This window comes from Gopherus evgoodei, unplaced genomic scaffold (assembly GCF_007399415.2).
Source record: "Gopherus evgoodei ecotype Sinaloan lineage unplaced genomic scaffold, rGopEvg1_v1.p scaffold_48_arrow_ctg1, whole genome shotgun sequence".
NCBI lineage: Eukaryota > Metazoa > Chordata > Testudines > Testudinidae > Gopherus > Gopherus evgoodei.
In genome coordinates, this window is record NW_022060069.1 from 827387 (window position 1) to 845824 (window position 18438).

Consider the following 18438-nt stretch of genomic DNA (forward strand, 5'->3'; position numbering starts at 1 on the left):
GAGGGAGCTCAGCGGGGGGCACCGGGTGCCTGGCGGGGTCAGTGGCCCAGACACAGGTCACCCCCCCCCCGCTGGGGCCAGCTCTCCCTGGCAGCCGCTCCCTTCGCTTGACTTCCCCCGGCTTCCCCCTTCCTCGGCAATCTCCGCCGCCGCCCGCTCCCCTTCGGCGCGGCCCCGCCCCCGCTCGGCTCCGCTTCGGCCATCTCCGGCCCCGCTCGGCTCCGCTTCGGCAACGTCCGCCCGTTTCCGCCGGCCGCGCGGGGCGCTGCCTCGGCGCGGCTGCGTGCCCGGCGGGCGCCATTTTGTGTGCTTCGCCGCGGAGCGCGGGGCCGCGCCGAGTGACCCCCCCGTACAGTGACTGTGCCCCGTGTGCCCCCCCATGGCCGTGGAGAGCCCGAGTGTCCCCCCCGCCGCCGCCGCCTCCCCCCCCAGCCCGCACTCCGCCCCCCCATCTCCGTCCTGCCACCACCACGACAGCGGCAGCTGCGGCCTCCCCCGGCCGCCGCCACAACTCCACCACCACCACGGCCCGGACGAAAGGTCCAGTAACCGCCTCTCCCGAGCGCCTCTGTCTGTCCGTGTGTCCGTCCGGCCCGCCGGACCAGGTTTGGGGGGGCCCCGCGGAGCCAGCTGCGCGCCCCCGGGAGACGGGGGGGCCCCGGGGTCAGGGCCTGAGGCAGGGCAGGGCCTGCGAGCGGGGTCAGGAGCAGGGGGACCTGGGGGCAGGGCCGAGATCGGGGGGGGCGGTGTACGGGGCTCCCTTGGGCGCAGCACCAGGGCTCACAGGAGCAGGGGGACCTGGGGGCAGGGCCCAGATCGGGGGGGGCGGTGTATGGGGCTCCCTTGGGCGCAGCACCAGGGGTCACAGGAAGAGGGGAGAGCTGGGGGCCAGGGCCCGAGATCAGCCCGGGAGCAGGACCCTGGGGGGCGGGGGAGCCGGAGGTTAGCTGAGGGGTGCGCAGTTAGGGGCGGGGGGGGGGCAGCGGGTTGGTCCTGAGGCCTGGCAGGGAGCTGAGCTGCTGGCGCCAGGGCAGTGAGGGGGAGCGGGGGGGCTCTTCTGGTTTTCCAGCTTTTGGAGGGGTTGAGGGAGGGCTTTGTGGACTCCTTAATGAGGCCATGGACCCCATAGCCCAGCTGGGCAGTCCTGGCCTCATTAATGTCCCCTTTGTTCTCAGTGGCTTCATGGAGCCCTGCAGGCGACAGGGGGGCTTTAGGGAGTGCAGTGCGGGCAGAAAGGCACCTGGGTGTAATGAGGAGTGTGTAGTGGTATGGGATGTGTTGGGCAGTAATACCCCCTGGTTCCCCTCCCCTCTTTATATAGAAAGACTCCCTTCCACAGCTGGAATCTCAAGTGATCCCAGTCTATCAAGGTACTGAAAGGTTTATAGTCCCCCAGGAAAACCTTTTCTCCTTTTATTCTCAGAGATGTATGTGAAGCACCTTTCCCCAGCCAAAGAAACATAAGTGCAACTGCTCCTTTTGTTAGTATTAGCACTTGCTGTTATTTGAAAAGGTAGAGCCAGAGATTATTGTATGCAGTGCACAAAAATAAACAGTTTAATCATGTATGTTTGTGAGAGAGAGAGAGAGAGATGCTCCCTTTCCCACTCCCCTATGAAGGCAGTTGTGTAGTACAGAGAGCTGCTTGTATGTATTAGTCTGCCTTCCTCTCTAAGGAGTTCTGTATTTCATGTGATGCAGGGGTTGGGGTGGTAAGTATTCTCTTTTATTGAATAATTCAATTATACGTTTTCCTTTCTTTTCCCCACCACCAAAAAAAAAGTCCGGAGACCATTCTTTGATACATTTCATGTAAGGAATGAGTTAATACAGTATGTATACAAACCAAGCGGGATTCTGCCCCTTTGTGTTGACTTGACTTTTAGATTTATGCACCCCACAGATGTGAACTAAAAAAAGTCACAAAAACACACAGTTTTCTCCAAAAATAGGTCTGCTGTGACGTTTAAACGGCACGGGTACCAGAGTGAAAGGTCAGCTAGCCCAAACCCCTTGATTCCATCTAGAAACAGGATGTGGATCCATTACTTTGTTTGCGAACTCCATCCTCATTCCATTATGTTGAAAGCAGGCAGACTGTCCTGTTAAAAATATTTGGTGATCAACTCACAAGTGTGCAAAAAAAATTGTGGCAAAAGAAATCACTGTTTCCCAAATGTCATCACACATTCTCTCCCCCCCCGCCCCACCCCAATCCCCTTTTACAGTATTATAGTTGATACCTGGAGAAGTTTAAGGAGGACAAGTAGTGATGTACAGTATAAGCACACCGTTTATAGGAATCTGTTTTACAATGTCGTAGTTTCTCTTCTGCCTGTGTTTCCATGATCCCTTTGTTTATCCAGTGTATTATGAAAAGTTCATATGTTTGTTCCTCACAATACTTACATGAAATAAATTAGCTCATGTATTCCCTCAGTGTACGATATACTGCCCCCCCTCCCAAAAAAATCCTCAGTCATTCCTTCTGTCTTCATATTGAACAAAACCACACATATTGTCCTGGAGTATTCCATCCAGTTTACGTTTTGTGTGAAAAAGACAAAATTAGTTTCTTAAAAGCACGCACAAGTATATTTATGTGGAATTGTGTTGTTTCATTTCCCCCTTGTTTACTCTTCTTCCTCTGCAAAACAAAAAAAAAATTAGAAACTTGTGTACATTTGTTAGAAAACGTCAATTATAAAACAGCACAAACATTCATAATCCGTTGTCAAAGGCTAGTGGAGGATTTTTGTTGCAAATGGTGCATTGTAAAGGGGACTTTCACAATTGAGTAAAATGAGGGGGCGTAAAAATGCAGTTTACTTGTATTATTCCGTTTGCTATTATTTTAGATGTATTTTATAATAGGACCTTTCTCCCTAACATCCTACCTCTGGCAGCTTACTTATGCTATGATGTCATAGGGATTGAAATGTCTCTTTGATCAATGGGCCAGGGTCAGAGCTGGAAAATGTTTACATACCTGGTTAAGGTGTTTCTAGCCCTGACAGTTCATGAGGAGTGAGACTTGACAATATGGATTTCTCCTAATTTGTTAAAGCCATATTATTATTATTTTTATAAAATCTTCATGTTAAACCTCTCAGTTGTTCCACAAAATATAGATAAAAGTTAATTTTTATGCCTCCGTAGTAGATCCTTTTCCAAGCAAAATCTGAAATTTTGAGTCTTAATCTACTATTGACTGATGTCATGAGGAGTTTCTATATCCACTGTCATTGGAACTAGAATGGCCAAATGCAGCTGAGAAACTAGATATTTGGTGGAGGAGAATCTTATACTAATTTCCACTTTATTGGGCTAATGTGCCACTTCTTCATGGAAATAGGACTTGTTGTAAAATCAGAAGCAGTAGAATCTTAAACTGCCAAGTTTTGTGGAATTGTTGAGAGATTTCACAAAATGAACATTCAAGTTTTGGAGTTTTTTAAATGTTAGTAAATGAAGTGACACTCAATCTTTTAACGTTTTCTTCTGATTACAATCTTGCATTTTCAGTTCTGTCATGACTGTAATCCAACACTCAAGACTCTGGCCCCAATCACACGTATAGGCATGGGTTTAACTTTACTGCTATGAGTAAATCAATGGAATTACTTTTAGTAGTAAATTCAACACATGCCTAAATGTTTTTTAATATTTTTGATTACTTGGTTTCTTCCAGATGGTTTAAGGCAAAGATTTCTAGTTTTAGCAGTTCCTGAATTAGTCACTAATAATGTCAGGTGAGAATTGAAGTGCAGATAGATGAAGCAAGATGGCATTTGGAATGATTTAGTCTTATCACCTGGTATCCTGTGACCGGTTGGATTAGAAGTGATGTGTACCCCTTTGGAAAGTTGAAAGCTTGGGTATAAGGTATTTTATTTTTCAACTGCTGCTTCACAAGATACCAGCCCTTGCAAAAACTAGTGTTGGTCCTTCGGTCTAGCTGTACTTTATGGCACCAGTTGAGAAGTGATTAAAGCAAATCCTAAACCCCAGAACAGTGTCATTTCCAATAGCCTTGTTATACTCCTGGGTTTGTGACATCATCTAGTGCAGTAGCAGTGTCTAGAATATCAAAAGAACATTATTACTTCACTGCAGGATCGAGTAACGGGTGGGAAGGAGCCAACTGTCTAAACTCAGTGACTTCAATAGTTAGCAATCAGGGCAAACACATGCCAAGTGAGAGCTGGATTATGTTTTAAAGCAGTTTGTGAAAGTTTTCCCCAGTATAAAAGTCCCTTCAAAATAGAAAAGAAAAGCAGAGAAGCATAAGAACGGCTGCACTGGGTCAGATCAAAGGTCCATCTAGCCCAGTATCCTGTCTACCGACAGTGGCCAATACCAGGTGCCCCAGAGAGAGTGAACCTAACAGGTAATGATCAGGTGATCTCTCTCCTGCCATCCATCTCCACCCTCTGACAAACAGAGATTAGGGACACCATTCCTTACCCAGCCCAGCTAAGAGCCATTAATGGACTTAACCTCCATGAATTTATGAGTGAGACCCCTGTTCAGGAATGACATGAGTGTTTTACCTTGGGTTGAGAGGAATGTCTAGTAGAACTCCCTGTGGAGAACCCACAGTTGATGTCTCAGATTGAAGAAAGGCATTGAATGGAAGGCAGTTTGCAGAAAGGCTGAGAAACTTGGGATGGAATTTCTGCTTCAACCTGAGTGGTTCTGTAGGCAACACAGTACACTCTATTCTTGAGGCGACACCAGTTTGCAAAGTGAATATCCTCCTGGTTTCTCAGTTGACCTTATTCACACTGTTACCATCTTGAGGTAAAAATCCAAGATGGCAACACTCTGAAGGAGCAGAAAAGAGGCAGGTTCTGGCCAGTTCCGTTTTTGCTTCAGGATTGTACCGAGTCTCTCAGGGTTTTAGTAAATTAACCAATATTTGTATTGAGGGAGGTAGGACTTCAAATCATATTGAGATAGACATGTAATTCTCTTAGGTTCCTTTGAAAATCCCATCTTTAATGTAGAGATGTCCTGTCCATCCAGGCCTTCGATGGCCTTTACAGAACTCAAGTAATAACCTAAGACAGTGTGCCACTGCCCACGTTAGAAAGAGCCACAAAGCACCATAAAACAACAAAAGATCTCCACCCTGCTGTACATACTGCAAAACCAGGAAAAAGCCTTTTAAACCTTGTTCAGAAAGATGCTATGAATGTACCACTGCATGACTGGACACTTGTTCTCAACTAGAATAGTCTTTTCCCACTCTCACATGAAGTTTTCTCTATTCCCTGCATATTCAGCTTGTGTAATGGCTTTCTTGCTAGTTTTCAGCTGCTCTTCTTTTTGCTGATTTTGTTGTGTAGTTTTTTTCCTCCCTTATGGAATGTGCTGTAAAAAAAAATCAGATTATTAATAGAAAACAAAATTCATCTTAAACCCTCCTGATCATACCTTTCTTGAGGTAGAAGAAATACATTTATCCCAAGAATAGGGAAATGTGCTATGCAGTCTAGCTAGGTTTTCATATATTTTGCTTAAATTCATGCAAGATTAGAAATTAATATTTCATGATTGTGAGATTAGATCTTGCAGACTTTTCAGTCCAGTAAACTTCCTGTTAACCTGTGTTTGTGGTTCATTTTCTAACAAAGCCACCCCTTCTATTGCTTTGAAAAGATGCATTTTCTCCACATTTTTTGCATTCTTTTATGTTGACCTCAGTTACCTTGTAGCCATTTTTCTTTCTATGTTAACGTTCAGGTTTTGTAATCTGTGGGTCCATTCCACTAAAACAGATCACACTGTACATGGGATTTCATGCTCAACTGCACCTGTTGTGCAAATAACTATTGTAAAAAGGAAGGTTTTCTATAGTAGTCTGGCAGCCCAGATATTAATCACCATCCTAATTCTCCTCCCCTGGGACCAACACTTTGGATAAAGCTGTTTTTTATAACGTAAATAAGATACTCCCGTGTTTTGTAACAGATGGGTTTATAGAGCAATTTTTTCTTTCCCTTGAGTCAGACAAACTTCCTTCTCTTCCATTTCCAGCTTCCATAGATAGTAAAACCACTTGTTTTCACATGAAGTTGGCAGACGAGGGAGAGCATGTTATTCTGGACGAACTTCTGTAGCTGTGATGAGGAAAATAATTATAAAATCTTTAGCATAACTAGTAAATTATCTCAGTTACAGCTGTCAGTTATGTCCACTGTGCAAAATGTTCTCATAATTTGTCAGTTTCATACGAGTTTTTCCAAGTTCATCCAAGTATTTAGTTACATGAAATAGAACTTTGTAAATATTTATCCCTTAATTTTTCTAAGCCATTTTGAATTATTTTTAAAAAGCACCTGAATTGTTTTTAGTAGACACTTTTGCATAGTAGAAATGCTGCTATTACATAAAACATGTTGTTTTTTCCTGTATTCACATGAAACAGATATTATTGTTAAAACAGAGGGCAAAAAATGAATATTTAAGGGCAGGGGATGTATTCAGCTCACAAGTGCAAGATTATTCTGAGTAAAATTCTTTCTTAGCTCTCTTTTGTGCATAATATTGCATTATAGCGCTTTAATCCCCATAATCCCAAGGGATGATTTAACATTCCAGATGTGCATAGATACAAACACACCTGGTGCGACTAAACACCTGTTCAACTTCAGTTCATCAGAAAAAGTCAGTCAAAGTTCTGAAATACTTTGGATAAATGTGACATTCTCATTTCTGTAAATTCTAACAGTATGTGGCAGTGAAAAACCTTGAGCATACTCCAATTTTCCTGTTTTTACATAAAAACCATGTATAATTTTTGCTACTTATTCCTATAATTTAAAAAATCTTTGTAAACACCTGGTGTCCCTTTTTAAATTGATTACAATATAATGATTAAAAAAGAAGAAAACAGACAACTTGAAATTGTGTTCCAAAAGGCCACACTTTTTTTTTTCGGATTTATGCTGGTGTGAATATTTTTGTTTTCTCTGCTGCTGTCATATGAGAGAGTTCACCTTTATAACACTGTATCTGCTTGAGGTGGCAGCTGGTTCATAGTACTGTGTTTAGGTCGTTACTATGATTGTGAGGTCATAGATGTAGTGCTATGGATAAAGTTCAGCATTCTGCTAAGATAGCAGCACGCTCTGTACTGGAGACGGCCCTTGATAGAAGAAGTCTGAAGAGACTATAGGAAGGCCACAGGATGGGTACACACTTAGCTAAGGATTTTCCCACAGTCAGCATTCTTCTCTACAAATATGTTAGCCATTTTACCAACTTGGCTTCTTTACTATATAACCACAGTGAATGCAAATGGTGAACTAGCTTATGAAATTAGCACAGCCTTGGCACTTTATAATCATTTTTATTCAAACTTTTTAATTCATAGTTTTACTCACCCTAACTTTCAGGTGCCACTATAATTTGCCAGATTTCAGATTCTGATGTTATTTTCTATTTTGTTTGTGTGAAAACCCAAAACCAAAGTTAATGGTGAAATAATATTAAGCCCTCTAGAGTCCTTCTGTCCAAGAAGCTCACAGCACTTTCCCAAACACTAATGAATTAACTCTCACACGCTCTCTCTGAGGTAGGTATTATAATCTCCATTTTACAGACTGGGAAATTGAGGTTAAGATAGCGTTTCCCAAACTTTGTTGGCCACAGAACACTTTTTAGCCTATTATAGAACACTTATAATATTATTTTATAGTCGTTTGGTTTTCAAGTAAAAAAATTGCATTATTTATGCTCAAATATATTTTATTTTACAAAACAAAGCAACAATACAAATTTAAAATAACTTGAACTAAGAATTTCTAACTGGAAAGCGCGTATAAAGGAGTACAAAAATCAAGTGCAAGGGTCTTTCACGGAACACTTATTCACGTCGTGCAGGACACCAGTGTTGCATGGAAATGCTGGGTTAAGAGATTAAATAATGGGACCAAAGCTACTAAAATGAGTCGGTGGCAGAACCCAAGTTAAGGAATTCAGGAATATATGGCTCCTGGCCCCATGGTGGTTGCTATGCTGTGCCATTTCTCCCAAGATTTTGCTTGATATCTAAACATTTGTATCAAAGTGATTTATTAGACTCTCTTTTATTCTATTGAATTTTTGTACTATGATGAAGTAACTTGTTTCACCAGAATTAGTTCTGTTTAGAGTCCCAGCAAGTGTTTCACAAATTGCCTCGCAGTAGCCACAGGCTTTTACAGTTACTTCCAGATTGGCCTCTTGTTTTTCATGGCATTTGTTATTCACAAATGCCATGATAGAACAGGCTGATACATTCTTTTCTCCAAACTGTACATAGGTCAAAGTAATTCAAAGTGGAGCTGAAGAACTGTGTACTTTACTCAACAAAAATGACAGTTGTTCTGACTGCTGGGAATTGCAATTAGGGTAATTGCAACCTGATATTGATGGGAGCACTTGTTCCTGTTTAAAGCCAACAGGGAAGGTAGGAAATGAAGAGCAGCCTTGCAATGCCCAGTTGGCAGGTGCTTCAGGGAAGGTAATTCTGATTTAAGCAGAGCAGTGCTAATGGGAATAGTCATTTTTCCCTGTGGATAATAGCATGCATGCCAAAACATACTTTGTTGAATGAATTTTCCATACCACAGCAGGCCTTTAAAATAGTGGCTCATCAGCAGTTGCCATAGGAGCATATTAATACTCTAAATAGCTTGCCCAGCTTGTTTTTTCTCACAAGACAGTCTGCGCTGGTGTGGGTTTTTTTGGTACTGTATCCAGCTACACGCTGGACACTGCTTGGTTGATGGAAGTATTCCGTCAATCTAGCTACCACCTATTGATAAGAAGGATTTACTACGGGTCTACACTAGAATGGTGCAGCTGTGCCACAGTAGCATTTTAGCGTAGATATACCCTGAGTCTCTTGAAGCCCAGTGCACGATTGTTCTTGTTAGTTTTTTTATTTTTCTGCATGTAAATGTCTGAAATAATGGGGTTTCCGTTGTTTCTGGGATGCTAGTATTCATAGATTCATAGACTCTAGGACTGGAAGGGACCTCGAGAGGTCATCGAGTCCAGTCCCCTGCCCTCATGGCAGGACCAAATACTGTCTAGACCATCCCTGATAGACATTTATCTAACCTACTCTTAAATATCTCCAGAAATGGAGATTCCACAACCTCCCTAGGCAATTTATTCCAGTGTTTAACTGCCCTGACAGTTAGAAACTTTTTCCTAAAGTCCAACCTAAATCTCCCTTGCTGCAGTTTAAGCCCAGTGCTTCTTGTTCTATCCTTAGAGGCTAAGGTGAACAAGTTTTCTCCTTCCTCCTGATGACACCCTTTTAGATACCTGAAAACTGCTGTCATGTCCCCTCTCAGTCTTCTCTTTTCCAAACTAAATAACCCCAGTTCCTTCAGCCTTCCTTCATAAGTCATGTTCTCAAGACCTTTAATCATTCTTGTTGCTCTTCTCTGGACCCTCTTCAATTTTTCCACATCTTTTTTGAAATGTGGTGCCCAGAACTGGACACAATACACCAGTTGAGGCCTAACCAGCACAGAGTAGAGCGGAAGAATGACTTCTCATGTCTTGTTTACAACACACCTGTTATAAAAGTATAAAAGTTTAAACACAGTTTCATTTCTTTGTGAAGCTGCCATTTTAAATTAGCTGCAACTCCATGAAAAATGTTGGTTCATCTAGTCCAGGATTGATTTTCCTACTTTCTAGAAGGAGTTAGATTCACCAGTGTCCTGGGTCCCTTGTGATTGCAGAAAATCAGTCATGGAGGATTCTCCTGGCTGATCCTAACAGAGTGCCTTCTCAGTGCTACAGAGGAAGATGAAAACCAACCAGCCACTCCCAAGGCAAATACAATGTTGGAACTCAGGGATTCTTGCCTTCTCTCTGACTGCTCTAAAGGGAGGAAAATCTTCCATGTTATGTGTACTCCTAGTGTCTCGTATGTTTTTGATTTGTTACATGTGCGGTTAAACTTTGGAAGTGTTTCCTTGGAAATCATAACTTGCTGAGATTTGGTGACCTTAGAGGGGCTTTTGTTTTTAACTAGTAGCGAAGCATAATTTGTTGTGGGATGGAGAAAGGATTGTCAGGCACCTGGTATTGTACTGAACCATTATTTTGAGATTCTGGAGTGTCTGAGGTAATTGTTGTGGGGACAAAGGAAAATGACTACTGCAAGGGGAAATGACAGTTATTTAACCTTTTTTTTCTCATTGGCTTTATACGTTTATTATTTGAAATGTGTATACAGTCTGAATTCACCAGATCCAGGCATTCTCACTTTGTGCCATTTGGATGTGTGGAACATGAACCTTGCATGGGCAGTGAGTACTTTCAGTGGCTAGTTGAAGTTTATTCAGCTGGTGCGAGCCTTTCAAAATTCCACATGCTTGCAGGAACAGGTAGACCTGCAGCAAGGCTGATTGTGAATTGAACAAATCTGTTGTTCAAATGTTGCAAATACAAACCAAAACAGGATTGGAATTTTGGATTATAGTGGGAATGGATGACTCAGAGAAATTGGCAATGGTGGGATCGGGGGTGTTTGGTCTCTAAGCGGCTAGAGCTGGTTTCCATTCAGTCCTAGCGGAAGATGACCAAATGTTGTTTTCTAATGTCCGTTCAGCTGTCCGTGTAATGAGTTGCAGGGCCTTAGTCCATTCAAAATAACTTCAGAAGTGTTAACTGCATTGCTCGCTGTCTGGGAGACATTGGGGTGTGGATGAGGGCTAAGTGGCTGAGATTCAACCAGATAAGACTGTGGTGATGTTGGTCGGATTGGTGAGTTTACCAGAGGAGATGGTAGGAATTCTTTCTGTCCCTTCAAGGTGTGCGACTACCTGTGGTTGACCTGGTTCCTGACCTGGGGATGGCGATGTCTAATGAGATTCCTACCTGCTGCTAGAGGAGCAGGTAACAGCTATAGCTGCTTTGGCAGCTAGGAAGTTGTTCCTGTTCCTTTCAGATGTAGACTCTGCCACTGTCATCTCTGCCTCTGAAATCAGATACTGTCATGTACTCTACATGTAGATACTTCTTAAATCTATTTGGAAACTGCAGCTGGTGCAGAATTTGTCGGCTTGCTTGTTAATCAGTGTTTATTTTTGGGAGTACATTAGACCTGTGATGCATGACCTGCCGTAGTTGCATGTTGAATTTGGGATTGATTTTAAAATGTTAGTTTTGACTTATACAGCTGTAAATTGTCTGGGATCTCCCTGTCTAAGAAATGCCTCTTCCCCATGACACTGTCATAGCTGCAGTCAAAGGAGGCACCTGAACTGGAGTCTCGTCAGTATAGGCTGGAGGGGTTTGTTGGCAGAATGTTTTTTATTAAGGCCGTGGGACTTTAGAACTGGCATCCTCCCGAGGTCCCCATTAACCTAACGGTGTATTACAGTGCCTGTCTGTTAGGGTGACCATAAGTCCTGTTTGGCCAGGACAGTCCCTTTTTTAAACCTTGTCTCGGCTGTCCCATTTTTGGCAAAAGTGAGCGTTTGTCCCTTTTGCTTTTACCAACTTGATCAGTTGGCAAGAGAAAACTGGACCGATGCCCACTTTTGTCAAAAAAGTGGCGTGCTGTGGGGAGGAATATGTGGGGGAATGAGCAGAGATGCCAGCCCCTTGCAGGGGGGCACAGCTTGTGCAGGGGGCAGGCAGGGTTCCAGCAACCCCAACGTCTTGTGGGGGGGTTGGTAGAGGACAGACGGGGGTACCAGTGACCCCAGCCTCATGGGGGGGGGGTAGGGAGCAGCTGGTGCTATCCCTGTGCGGGGGAGGGGCACTCAGGCCAACCCCGTGCTGGGGTGGGGAGAGGGCTCAAGCCAGCCCCGTGTGGTGTCCCATTTTCCCTTTGGGAAATATGGCCACTCTACTGTCTGTCCTCCCTGGCCTTGCGGGGAGATTGGTGTTGAGCAGGGCTTGTGGTAACAGGGGGTCGATTAATTTCTGTTTACATGATCAGTGGGTTATTTGATTTAATCTGGTGGTATTGATTACTCTGTTCATTTATGTAATGTAGAAATTACCAAGGGCATCCAGAGTCCTGGAGGAGGATGGGGGGATGCCCTTTTACCATTTGTAAAATCCAGATAAATCATTCCCCAAAATCACAAACAGACCAGGCCCCTTGGTGGCAGACTCTCAGCATGGAGGTGGAATGACTGAAGTCCCTTCTTTCCCCAGAGCTCGTCTCTCTGTGGAAGGGGTGAGACACATTAGCAGGGGGCCATGTAGAGAGTGGAACTTTGTACCATTGCTTCTGTACCTGATCTGCAGCTAAAGGCACTGTTTCGGTTTCAGTTTCTAGGGCTGTCCATCTTCGCATCTTTCAACAGCAGTGAAATTAATAGGAGATGTTTTTGTAGAGGGGGCAAAGATGATTGTCCTAAAAGCTGTTTCTGTTTGAATTCTTGCCACTGAAAAGTAGTAACGGCACCATTATTGTTGTGCTTTGCCTTTAACAGAAAAGGAGGGGGAGATCTTGTAATGGATTTTAGACTGAACGCTCGCTGGGGTGGGGACAGTGCCTTCCAAGATGTCTGCACAGCCCCAAGCTACTCTTGGGCACGTCTGCCAAATAAATAACAATGAAGACAACATAGAAAGATCCCTGTGAAAGCAGACATGCTGATAGCTACTTGAGGGACAGCATTGCCACTGTGCCCTATACCCTATCTAGAGTTCCCAACAAGGGATGGGTTAGAAGGGGAACCTCCCTCGGAAGTTTCCCTTCACTGCGGTACTGCGTGCTACTAAAGCATTTGAGGAAAGGGTTACCCTTAAGTTGGTGACATATACATCCTGTTCTCCAAACTCAGGGATAAAATTCCATCCATGCATCGTACTCAAAATCATTTTAAATAAAGAATTGAACAGTGATAAGTATGTACTGCTTTGGTCAGAGTGTAGGGGCTTGTCTACATCAGAAAGTTGCAGCGCTGGTGAGGGAGTTACAGCGCTGCAACTTTGAAGGTGTACACATCTGCAGGGCATCACCAGCGCTGCAACTCCCTGTTTGCAGCGCTGGCCGTACTCCCGTTTTGTCTCGGGTGTAGAGGATCCAGCGCTGGTGATCCAGCGCTGGTAATCCAATGTAGACAGTTACCAGCGCTTTTCTTGACCTCCGTGGAAGGAGGAAGCCTCTGGTAATCAAGCTGGTTTCCTTTCCCGGTTTGCTCTCTCGGTCCCGGAGCCACCCAGCAAACCGCAGGGAAGGAGACCTGCTTGCTCGGGGTTCCGGGACCGAGAGAGCAAACCGGGAAAGGAAACCAGCTTCGCCGCGGTTTGCTCTCTCGGTCCCGGAACCCCGAGCAAGCAGGTCTCCTTCCCTGCAGTTTGCTGGGTGGCTCCGGGACCGAGAGAGCAAACTGCGGCGTTCCCAGTTTGCTCTCTCGGTCCCGGAACCCCGAGCAAGCAGGTCTCCTTCCCTGCGGTTTGCTGGCTGGCTCCGGGACCGAGAGAGCAAACCGCGGCGTTCCCGGTTTGCTCTCTCGGTCCCGGAACCCCGAGCAAGCAGGTCTCCTTCCCTGCGGTTTGCTGGGTGGCTCCGGGACCGAGAGAGCAAACCGCGGCGTTCCGGGTTTGCTCTCTCGGTCCCGGAACCCCGAGCAAGCAGGTCTCCTTCCCTGCGGTTTGCTGGGTGGCTCCGGGACCGAGAGAGCAAACCGCGGCGTTCCCGGTTTGCTCTCTCGGTCCCGGAACCCCGAGCAAGCAGGTCTCCTTCCCTGCGGTTTGCTGGCTGGCTCCGGGACCGAGAGAGCAAACCGCGGCGAAGCTGGTTTCCTTTCCCGGTTTGCTCTCTCGTCCCGGAACCCCCCTTGAAGCCGCCCAACAGCGCTGCAGTGTGGCCACATCTAACACCACTTGCAGCGCTGGTTGCTGTAAGTGTGGCCACTCTGCAGCGCTGGCCCTATACAGCTGTACTAATACAGCTGTAACAACCAGCGCTGCAAAATTTTAGATGTAGACATGGCCTAGAAGAGAGAGAAAATTAGAGCAAGATTAAGAATGTGAGAATTTGTAGGATTCGGGAAGGGGTGAGCTGTATAAAAAGAGAATTCAAGTACTGCTTGCACTCTTACTTGATTCGTAAATTCAATTTATTGTGAGTTTAGAGAGAGCTTCACTTAAACAAACCCCAGTAATTCTTAAACTGAATATGACTGGAAAATCCTCTGAGGACATTAAAGATCTTGGTTTGTTTTATCTCATCTCATGATGACTGTAGTTATGTGTGAACCCTAATGTGGTGTAAAGATCAGGAAGCAGCAGTGCGTGTGTTTCCAAAATTAAGAGACAAATTAAATTTTCTTAAGGCAGCATTCTCACTTGGAAATGGGGACTCAAATAGCTGTTCTTTCCTGGCAAAAGTCCGGATAATTATAGATGAAACCAAATGTTGTTTGTTTAAATTTATACACACACATGCTTTTTAGGTAAGAAGAAGTTGCCTTTGTAAAACCCCTGGAAGAGGAGCTAGATGCTTCTTCAGTACATGATTTGTCGGATTTCCTATAATAATTAGGATAGACAACAGGAAGAATGGGGTTTCTGATAATTTGTTTTATTTTTATCTTCTGTGGGACCACATGATTTCTGGAAAAATATTGACTTTAATTCTAAGGCTGATTGAATTTGTGATAATGTTCTCTAAGATTTGAAGCTGTAATTTTTCAGTCTCTGCTATCATATGTTATTCAGTAGAATTATTTTATAGGCTTTCATTTTTTTAAAAATGTGCATAGATGTGATCAGTTAAATAGAGCTCTCCTGTTTTTATTTAACTGGGAACTTTGGTCTGAAGCACGCGCGTGTGTGTGTGTGAGAGAGAGAGATTTAAATAGGCTCTTTGTATGCTTTGTATGTTCCAGTGACACAGATTGATAAAGTCAAATAGACTCATAAACTTAAGGTCAGAAGGGACCATTATGATCATCTAGTTTGACCTCCTGCACAACGCAGGCCACAGAATCTTACCCACCCACTCCTGCAACAAACCCCTAACCTATGTCTGAGTTATTGAAGTCCTCAAACCAAGGTATTTGGGACTAGTGTTACCTTTAGATTTAGGAAACCCCAAGATGTCCAGCTGGCTTGAGTGCCTTGAGTGATTTTGTCAGGAGTGAAATGCCAATGTGGGTGTTTGCTTTGCAGGGAGGATGGGGAGCTGGAAGAAGGCGAGCTGGAGGACGATGGGGGAGAGGAGCCCCAGAATGCATCTGAGTCCCATGAGAGGGGCCGGAAAGAGAAGGGAGAGAAGCACAGAAGTGACTCGGATGAAGAAAAGGCTCATCGGCGGATGAAGCGCAAGAGGAGGAAAGAAAGAGAGCGAGAGAAAGAGAAAAGAAGAGCAAAAAAGAAAAGGAAATCCAAGCACAAAGTGAGTAAGCAAACCTCCAGGGTCTTCTTATTCCTGCCAGGTATGGTAATAGGGATCCCAACTCCACTCCTCCAAGAGGCTACATATCTAGTGATTCCAATGGCTGCATTTACATACTTACCTTTTAGAGCTTGGGTTCTCAGCCCACCCCCCCGAATGCTGTAAAACCTCCACAGCCCACCTGTGTCACAACAGCTGCTTTTCTGCATATAAAAGTCATGGGTTAGGGGGTAGCAAACGGGAATTGCATGGGGCCCCATGCCACAGGGAGCCCCATTAAGGTAAGCTATACGGTCTCGCATGATATCCTTATTGATAAACTAGGCAAATACAATTTAGATGGGGCTACTATAAGGTGGGTGCATAACTGGCTGGATAACCGTACTCAGAGAGTAGTTATTAATGGCTCCCAATCCTGCTGGAAAGGTATAACAAGTGGGGTTCCGCAGGGGTCTGTTTTGGGACTGGCTCTGTTCAATATCTTCATCAACGACTTAGATATTGGCATAGAAAGTATGCTTATTAAGTTTGCAGACGATACCAGACTGGGAGGGATTGCAACTGCTTTGGAGGACAAGGTCAAAATTCAAAATGATCTGGACAAATTGAAGAAATGGTCTGAGGTAAACTGGATGAAGTTTAATAAAGACAAATGCAAAGTGCTCCACTTAGGAAGGAACAATCAGTTTCACACATACAGAATGGGAAGAGACTGTCTAGGAAGGAGTATGGCAGAAAGAGATCTAGGGGTCATAGTAGACCACAAGCTAAATATGAGTCAACAGTGTGATATTGTTGCAAAAAAAGCAAACGTGATTCTGGGATGCATTAACATGTGTGTTGTAAACAAGACACGAGAAGTCATTCTTCTGCTCTACTCTGCGCTGATTAGGCCTCAACTGGAGTATTGTGTCCAGTTCTGGGCACCGCATTTCAAGAAAGATGTGGAAAAATTGGAGAGGGTCCAGAGAAGAGCAACAAGAATGATTAAAGGTCTTGAGAACATGACTTATGAAGGAAGGCTGAAAGAATTGGGATTGTTTAGTTTGGAAAAGAGAAGACTGAGAGGGGACATGACAGCAGTTTTCAGGTTTCTAAAAGGGTGTCATCAGGAGGAGGGAGAAAACTTGTTCACCTTAGCCTCTAATGGTAGAACAAGAAGCAATGGGCTTAAACTGCAGCAAGGGAGATTTAGGTTGGACATTAGGAAAAAGTTCCTAACTGTCAAGGTAGTTAAACACTGGAATAAATTGCCTAGGGAGGTTGTGGAATCTCTGGAGATATTTAAGAGTAGGTTAGATAAATGTCTATCAGGGATGGTCTAGACAGTATTTGGTCCTGCCATGAGGGCAGGGGACTGGACTCGATGACCTCTCAAGGTCCCTTCCAGTCCTAGAGTCTATGAATCTAATCTATGAATAAGCTGCTCAGGCTTTGGCTTCAGCCCAGGGCCTCGGGTTTCAGCTCCATGCAGTGGGGCTTCAGCTTTCTGCCCAGGGTCCCAGTGAGTCGGATGCTGGCACTGCTTGACAGATCCCCTGAAACCTGCTCGTGGCCCCTCAGGGGACCCCGGATTCCTGGTTGAGAACCACTGTTGTAGAGAACATATTAGCTGTAGTATCCTAGGCAGAGTCTCCCTGCCTTAGGCCCTGCCGTATGGACATAGTCCATCGTTATGGCATCAGGTGGCGCATTGTACCGCACCTACAAGGAAATATGAGCTTGCTGTTTAAATTAGACATCATCCAGCAGGAGGTAACAAGTAAACAAACGGGGGGGGGGGAGGTAGAAGATACCCTAATAAGGAATCTCTCTTCTTTTTCTGTGTTTGCTTATATCTGTGGGTGGAATGGAAAGGAAAAAAGTTTCATTTGGGAAACTAAATCTCTTTTTTGTGAACACCTGTGCTTGCAAGAGACTAGTATATGGTAAATTAAAATATCTGGCTTGTAAAGTCAAAGACATTTAGGAGACCCTCAGGCTAACAGACAGTGTAATATGAATTGCTTTCATTAGAAACTGATGAAACAAACTGGTAACGTTCCCAACTGGGACGGAATCTACAGAGAAGTTTGAAATACAGTAGAAGTCTTTTGCATCATAAATGTTCAGTTCAAGGAACACTGTCAAGATTTTTGCAAGCCAGAATCTGAGTTTCCTTAAGAAAGACTCTTTTATGTTGTGTGTGGCAGTCCGGATGCCTGGCCACAGAGTTGGAATTCAAGCTTAGAGCTTAAGAGCCTCTGTACTAAAATCATACAATATGTTTGCCATGCCTTGCAGCGCCATGCATCTTCCAGTGAAGACTTCTCTGACTATAGCGAGGACTCTGATTTCAGCCCCGGTGAGAAGGGGCACAGAAAGTACCGGGAATACAGCCCTCCTTACCCTCTTGTAAGTATCTGCGATCAGCCAATTGTGGAAAAAGCTGCTCTCTCTTGCACTGGGTTGGAAATGCTGCAGGCTTTGCACATAGAGACCTGTCTTGCTGCATGCAGGGGCTGAAGGCCAGTCTTATGGACTCCTGGATTTGCCTCCAGACGCTGAGCCCCTTCCATCTTTCATTTTTTCCCATGTCTTTTAAAAATTAAATCATTACATCCAATGTCCCCTTTGGCCTTCGCTTGTCAACATGAAACAACCACTTCCCAACAGAGACAGGAAAGAGCAGAAGGAAATGAGCAAATAAATGCAGGTGCTGCATGCAGTTATATTGGGAACTCAGCCTGAAGCAGGTGTGGTTTTCTTTCAGAGGCTGTGGGCCTTTGAATCCAGAGAGGACCCTGACGAATACTGGTGATTCTCTCTTCAAGAAGCTACCTATTCCCAGGCTTTAATCCTGTAGAGTAGTGGCTGGGAGAAAGGAGATGACCTGAGTTCACCTTTCAGTGTCGTCTCCTAGTTCTGTCTGATGGCTCCTTTACACCCCTTGTAACCGCACTTTGCATGTACAGTCTTCATGAGGAGCTTGTCTGTCTCTACAGAGTTCTGAAGGCCCTGGGAGAAAGCTGCCAGGGAAGGGATGCATGGTGGGTAGTAAATGAAACCATGAGGGGGCT

General features: G+C 44.6%; 1 protein-coding gene across 6 annotated transcripts in view; it reads left to right on the forward strand.

Annotated features, from left to right (window-relative positions):
• Positions 1 to 364: 364 nt before the first annotated feature.
• Positions 365 to 18438, forward strand: part of ZC3H4 (zinc finger CCCH-type containing 4) — a 32329-nt gene continuing 14255 nt past the window's right edge. For 4 of the 6 annotated variants that reach the window (XR_003998263.1, XM_030546643.1, XM_030546644.1 and 1 more), the window contains exons 1-3: positions 365 to 540; positions 15154 to 15379; positions 17663 to 17773. Coding sequence is in view for 5 of the 6 variants with exons in the window: in XM_030546643.1 (XP_030402503.1) it covers positions 380 to 540; positions 15154 to 15379; positions 17663 to 17773 (498 nt within the window). In the remaining variant the exon portion in view is untranslated. Of the gene's footprint in view, positions 606 to 1680; positions 1713 to 15153; positions 15380 to 17662; positions 17774 to 18438 lie in introns of those variants that run through there. The other 2 variants (XM_030546646.1, XM_030546647.1) reach the window with 2 other exon arrangements.